The 7,447-nt window shown below is 38.4% G+C and overlaps 1 protein-coding gene across 1 annotated transcript; it reads left to right on the top strand.

Moving 5' to 3' along the window:
- The first annotated feature begins 3,592 nt into the window (after positions 1-3,592).
- On the top strand, positions 3,593-4,087 carry LOC145679591 (protein GVQW3-like). Its single transcript, XM_081750168.1, has one exon. It carries the CDS (start codon positions 3,593-3,595, stop codon positions 4,085-4,087), a length of 495 nt encoding a protein of 164 aa, XP_081606294.1.
- The last annotated feature ends 3,360 nt before the right edge of the window (positions 4,088-7,447 follow it).

Consider the following 7,447-nt stretch of genomic DNA (forward strand, 5'->3'; position numbering starts at 1 on the left):
GAAATATAAGACGTTATTACCACAAAGATATAATGATGAAACTGAACAAGTATTGAAAGATTTAAAAAAGTATAAGCTGTTTGTTAAGTATGAGGGTTTGAAAGATTTAGATAATGGTTATAAAATACATCAGTTTTACTTTAGAAATGAATCCAAAAAATAAAACTTGTAATTTTAAGTGTATAAGTGTTTTTATGATTTCATTATCAATATCCGAACTTGTAATTTTAAGTGTTTTTATAGTATCAGACTATAAAAACTAAAACCTTTGGATATACAGAACATAATGTCATTTGAATTTTAAAGATACATATATAAATAAGGGATTTATTTGAGTTTTTTGTAATTATATCCTTAGAATTATGCAATTTATAAGACATTCAATAGATAGGAAATTTATTTGTCTATTGATTGCCGTTTGAATTTTGAAAATCGGTTAATATTTGACGAAATTACAGCAAGTTCAAAATAGTATCCTTAGAGTTATGCAACCTGCAATACAATCAAAAAATAGCAATTTTTTTTCTTTATCGATTGCCGTTTGAATTTTGAAAATCGGTTAATAAACAACGATGTTATAAGGATCTGAAGATATTTTCCCTCATGAGCCGCCATTGATGTTAGGGTTGATTATCGTTTCCAAAAAATTATCATGTTTACCTTATTTAGTACTAGTTCATTTGTAAGTTTCAGAGCTTAATTCATAATTTTAACAATTCTGGAAAAACATGATAAAAAGAATTAGTTTCCAACCCTGTTTGTCACGTGAAGGTAAAAATCATCACGTTACATTGTCACGTTATATAGCTACAATTTTCCTCTCTTCACAATCGAAAAAGTTTTAAACTTCTTAGTTTTAGTTGTAACGTGACAGTTTTGGTGTTGTTATTACTACACTTCCATATACTGCTTGATTACTAAAAAGAAAAACATCTAGACTGCCTGAGGGAATGCAACTTGTGACTTAAAAAGAAACAAGTTCTCCTTTACATTGTTACTACAGCTATATTCATATGGAAGTCACGTACGCAACTTGCATGCAAAAATCTTCCTCATATGGGTTTCTGAATTACAATGGAAGTAGTTAACCTTGGCTTTAATGCAACTTATTTCTTATTCTATAAAACAATATGTATATCTAAGCTGCTTTCATTCTGATGAGTTCTTCACAACAGAGAATGTGTAATTTCTTAGTCCTTAGCTAATACATCGAACAATGATGCTATAGAAGTGAAAATATCTCAATTAAAGTTAAGAAAGAGGCGTTTAAATGATAGCATTAGACAATTACGAAAACGAATAAGACAACAAACTGAAAAGCTACAAATATGCGAAGAAGAATCTGATAATATAGATTTGCAAATCTTAAATCTAGAAAAAATAAAAAGAAATGAAAATGAGGAAATGAATCCTATGGACCTAAGATAAATGCATTTTTTTTTTATTTTTTGAAATCGGAGGGCACAAATATATGGATGGTGCTCACAGGATGTCGCGATGGTTGGGGCGACATTCACCAAAAAAAAAAAATATATATATATAAAATTTTGTTTTTTTTTTTCATTAAAGGAACAGTGATCTAAACAAATTATTTCTTTTAAATGTAAGTTTTTATGATTTTAAATGTCATAAAAGCATATTCAATCTCACTTTGGGGTATCCCTCTGTGTTAAAGTACAGTAGTCAGGGGTGGGTTCATAATTTTTTTGATAGTTAGGGGCTAAGGGGGAAAGTGGGGCAAAACATACATATGTACCCTACTGAGGATCCTCGACTCCCGTGTTAAAGGGTCCTGGGTTCGATTCCTGCTCGAGTCAACTTTTCATTCTTGGCTTTAATCAATAAAGTAGCCATTTGTAACTACAAGTAAAATATCAATTAATTAAGGGACTTATGCATAGTCGTTTTGACGCGTGATCAGTGCCATACTAAAGAGGTCAACTAATATAAGCTTCCAGCAGTAGTGACGCCTTTAGTATGGTGCTAATCATACTTCAAAACGACTCTGCATAAGGCTGTATATGTTTATAATACTTAAACAATAGAAATGTTCAAATCAGTTGTACAAACTTTGAATATTTCATGTTAACAAGCAATAACATGTAACCTATTCCGCGTTGAATATTGGTGCCACGGGTTATATTATGGTTAGCAGTCGTTGTATAAAAAATGTTCTTGACGCTTCGAGTCTATATCTGTGAACAGTGTGCGAATTGTCCGAACTTTTGCAAGGGAGATAGATTGTGCTTCAGACGACAATAGCATGGCAAACTATGGTAGTTGTAGCCAGAGGCGTCATTTACAGAGAGCAGGGGACGGCAATTGCCCCTCAAGAGTTCGAGGAATAAATATACTTTAATCGATTGTCTAATAATAAAATAGTACAAAACGTGAAAGTCTTATGTCTGTGGTGCTCTTGCCCTCCTTAAGCAAAATCCGAAATGACGCAGCTGGTTATAGCATACATCCAGTATTACCAAAGGGAATTTCTCCCTCATCCGCCTTGTAATTCGCAGTCCACAGATATAGACACGAAGCGTCTAGAACATTTTTTACACGATTGTGCTAACCATAATATAACTCGCGATATCAATATACAGGCGGAATAGGTTCCATTTTATTGCTAGTTAACATGGAACATTAAGATTTGACAACTGATTTGAACATTTTTATTGCTTGACGCATTGTAAGCATATGGTGAATTAATATTTTATGGCTACTTTATTGATTAAAGCAAAAAACAACTCGAGGAGGAATCCAACCCGGGACCCTTTGCACTGGGCTCGTAGATGCTCTCCCAGGCCGTCACTTGATAACTTTAATGTTATACTCTGTGTCGTATCATATATGTGCGAGTAGGAATCTTCAAGGCGCTTTTTCTCCACTATTTCTGGCTATTGTGCTCTCCCAGTTTGTAATATTAACACTTTGAATGTACACTACTACCTCGCGAATGATAGACCTGAAGCTCATTTACCAAAGTCTGCTTTCCCCTTGCAAGAAATGGCCACCTTGCGTCCGCTGGCGAACTTGGACACTATTTAGAGAATGATCAACTATGCCTGAATGAAAAAAAAAATCAGGTGGGAATACACACGGGGAGAAGTTATGGGGATTGAAGTGAAGTTTATTAATGACTCAATAAGAAACAAATGTTAATGTAGCCGCAATCAGTCAGCATCAATTGAGAGCGCAACTAAACACTTCAGACACGTGTAAGACATAGTCAATCCGTCGGGATGTCAGTGGTGCTATTCTAATTTTTTAACAACCGGTTCCCCCCCCCCTCTCTCTCATATATATATATATATATATATATATATATATATATATATATATATATATGCATGAGGCGTATTCCAAAAGTAAGGGCCTTCGACGTCTAGAGAAATGGGGTAGGCCAGAACAATTTCACCCATGCAGTGCCAATAACGGATTACTGACGACGCCACTGCAGTGGTTGTCTTGAGTCAGTAGGAGTTTGGTAGCCGTGCAAGACAGATCGCAATGGTTGCGAGAATTTTCTCCCGCTAGTTGTGAAGTGCGCGGTGTGATACGATTTTTGCTAGCGAAAGGAACTTCTGCTGTTGATATGCATCGGGAATTGTGCCTAATGTATGAACCTACAGCAATGAGTGCAGGAAATGTTCGTAAATGGTGTCGTGAGTTTCTAAATTGTCGCACCAATGTGCATGATGAAGACCGGAGTGGCAGCCCTAGTGTTCAGACGGATGACCTCGTGGAGCAAGTGAACCAAAAACTGCGAAGTGATCGGCAATTGACGATCAGTGCTCTGGTTCATGACTTTCCTCACGTTGCACGAACCACCATCTACAGGATTGTCACAGAAACGCTTGGATATCACAAGTTGAGTGCAAGGTGGGTGCCGAAAATGTTAACGGACCAGCACAAGACGAATATGCAGTGCGCGACAGTTTTTGTATCGCTATCGAAAACAGGAAGAGTATTTGTTTTCCCACATTGTAACGGGCGACAAGATGTGGATCTCCTACATCAACGCCCGCCGAATCCAAACAACAGTCTATGTAGTGGCGCCATTCAGCTTCCCCCAAATCAAAAAGTTTAAGCAATCGCCACACTCGTGTCACAAACTGATGGCTACCGTCTTTTGGGACGACAAAGGCATCCTGTTGGTTGATTTCTTGGAACGTGGGGCAACAGCTACAGCGACACGCTCACCAAAGTGCGACGTGCGATTCTAAACCGACGATACGGGAAACTGTCGTCCGGAATCAAGCTTGTTCACGACTACGAGTCCTCATACCGCTGCCGTCGTCGAGCATATGATTCAAGATTTTCGTTAGAACCTGTTTGACTACCCAACATACAGTCCCGACCTTGCCCCCAACGATTACCTCCTCTTCTTGCATTTGAAACGGTGGCTTAGTGGACAACGGTTTGAAAACGACGAAGATCTCAAGACTGCCGTTGCCAACTGGCAAACTTCTATCCAGAGGGTTTACAGAAGATGGTGCAGCGTTACGAAAATTGTCTGGAACGGCATGGTGATTATGTGGAAAAGTAAAGTAGCTGCTATTTCTGACAATAAATCCAGTTCTGCACGATCGTCTGTTTTTTTTTAATAATCTAACGGCCCTTACTTTTGAAATACGTCTCTTATATATATATATATATATATATATATATATATATATATATATATATATATATATTGGCGAATTCAGGATATGATCAAGGGAGGGGCTAAACCGTAGTTTGCCGCTTTATCCAGTGTAAAGCAAGATTGAAGCCCATTTTATCCAGTGTATACCTGAGCGTCAAGGGGAACTATAGCCCCCTTGGATACATGCCTTTATATATATATAGACATACAGGGTGTTCCATAAGTCCGTTTACATAGGCCATCTCGGTAAATATTGAAGATACGAAAAAATGATAAGAGAGCAATGTTGTTGGAAAGTATGTGTTTTCAATCTAAAATGTTGGAATTTTCGGAATTGGACCAACCGTTTGGGCTCTACGCTGGTATAGCGCCCAATGTTAAATAAAAATGAAACGATGCCACGTCATCGTTGTACAACAGTTAAGGTAAATGCATACGGTTTTAAGTATCCTGGAGCAAGGAGAATACAAGGAACGGCCACAATGAAGGATATGAAGAAGGATCACACGCAACGTCAATCCAAGGCAGTGGCGTCACCATTAGAAGGGCAAGGGGCAGACACGAAAAAGAAATTGAATTGAATTTATTCACGTCAAACTGGTATTAATTGCTTCGTGATGTCAACGAGATGAGAAAAGAGGACAATTAAATAACATTAGAAAGGGTCTAATTGTCGAAATTCAAAAAAAAAGAAAAGAAAAAGAAAAAGAAAAAAGAAAAGGAAAGAAAGAAAGAAAGAAAAGTTGATAAACATGAGTTATACCGATACAAGTTAAACGGGTACTCCAACCATGTGAGTTACCTAAAACAGAAGCAACAATTTTTAAGCTATAAACTAATTACAACTGTATTCTTCTTGGTACTAACAAGGGACAGCTCGATATTTATAAAAAATGGTACCCTACCTAATTGTGACTCGCTAATCATCGTGGTGATAGTCACTCGGTGTGGAAACTCCTTGTTTACCCGCATGTATAATACATATACCAACAGTGATCGGGTGAGGCTGTGCCGAGTTATACCCCAAAAGCGCAAGAAAAAGGCAACAAATGAAAATTGTATGCAGACACCCTGATACCTATGGGAGGGGATATGTGACCAAGAACACGGCAGTAGTGTCATACAAGCAATGTTGCCATCTCAATACAGACGTATAGTTTTTTTGTTTTTTTTTTAACAGAACATATATAGTTTTATGGCATTAAAACAATTGGCATTAAATGTGAAAGAATATAAGCAAAAAGATGTGTTATGAGTGTTGCCAAATAAAGGAGATATAAGGCTCAAAAGTTGAGAAATTATGATGTCCGTACAGATAAATGAATAAATATACAACAACAACAAGATTGCAGAAGGAACAAATACATGTACAGTAGGGAGTAAACTACAACATGCACAGCATCCAGTGACTATACACTGGCCGGCGAACGATGATTTCTGACAGCTCAGCTCGCGAGGACAACTGAGGAGTGCGGTATTGCCATGTGTTTCTCGCGCAAGGGAAGAATCGTCTGCTTCCTCGTTGAGGGTGAGAGGGGTGAGTGAAAGTTTGGCAATGTGCGGTGGTTACCATGGAGACGCGACAGGTTCTGAGCCCAAGGTTGGTTGACCTGCTGTCTTCTGCTCGCTCGCCGTGGCCTTGTGCAAAGCTGTCAGAAATCATCGTTCACCGGCCAGGGTATAACGGCACAGCTATTCCAATGGTGTTTGTGTGGAATTGATATCTCAAGCCGTCTCCGAGAGCTAGAAAAAGAACTGTCTTGGAGTTGCAATACTGCATATAATCCTGATGCCTTCCAAACTACAGAAACGACGTCGTAGCGCCTGAAAAGAAGACAAATGCTGTGGCACGAAAGGCAACAAATCTGTGGCAGGGAAGTACATTATCTATTCGCAAAGATTAATGACCTGTAATAGGTGTAGGAAACGTTAGCATGTGAGACAACGGTGAAGATAAAACCACAGCCTTCAGGTTGCCAGCAATGTACAGGCGCAAAATATTTTAACGTAATACACCAATACATGCAACAGAAAAGCCACAGATAGTATGGCAAAATACGTAAATTTCTTGCCCTAGTCGCACTCTCCATATGACATATCAAGCCCTTTGGTCGCTGGCTGTTGTGCATGCTGTGGTTTACTCCCTTCTGTACACATGTTCCTTCTGCAGTATTGTTGTTGTTATACATTTATTCGTTTAATTGTACAAACACCTTAATTTCTCAACTTTAGAGCCTCAAATCTCCCTTATTTGTCAACACTGATAGCACGCCTTTTATTTTCTTTCAAGTTTTATCCCAATTGTTTTAATGCCATAAAATGGCATATGTTGTATTAAAAAAAAACTATAACTGTGTTGGGGTGGCAACACTGCTCGTGTGGCACTACTGTCGTGTTCTTGGTCACGTGTCCTCCTCCCGTATCTACCTTTTCCCGGCATTTTTGGGATATTACTCAGCACAGCCTCACCCGGTTACTGCTTGGTATATGTATTATACCTAGTGGGTAAACAAGGTGTTTCCGCACCGAATGTTTATCACCACCATAATCACCATGATTAGGTATTCACAATTAGTCAGGATACCAATTTTGATAAATATCTAGCTGTCACGGTTCGCATACGTCCCTGTAAGGCAACTCTGAACGACACAATTCAATTCTACTTACTGCGAGCGACACTTAGATCCTCTCTCATATAGAAACAGGAGCTCCAATATCGTTACGTTTCCAGACAGAGTTCAAATCTCGTACCCAGTCGCTGGTGTATGGGTAACATGCCTGCCTGCCACACGGGATTTAAGT

This window comes from Thermobia domestica, chromosome 2 (assembly GCF_964235325.1).
Source record: "Thermobia domestica chromosome 2, izTheDome1.hap1.1, whole genome shotgun sequence".
Classification (NCBI taxonomy): Eukaryota; Metazoa; Arthropoda; class Insecta; order Zygentoma; family Lepismatidae; genus Thermobia; species Thermobia domestica.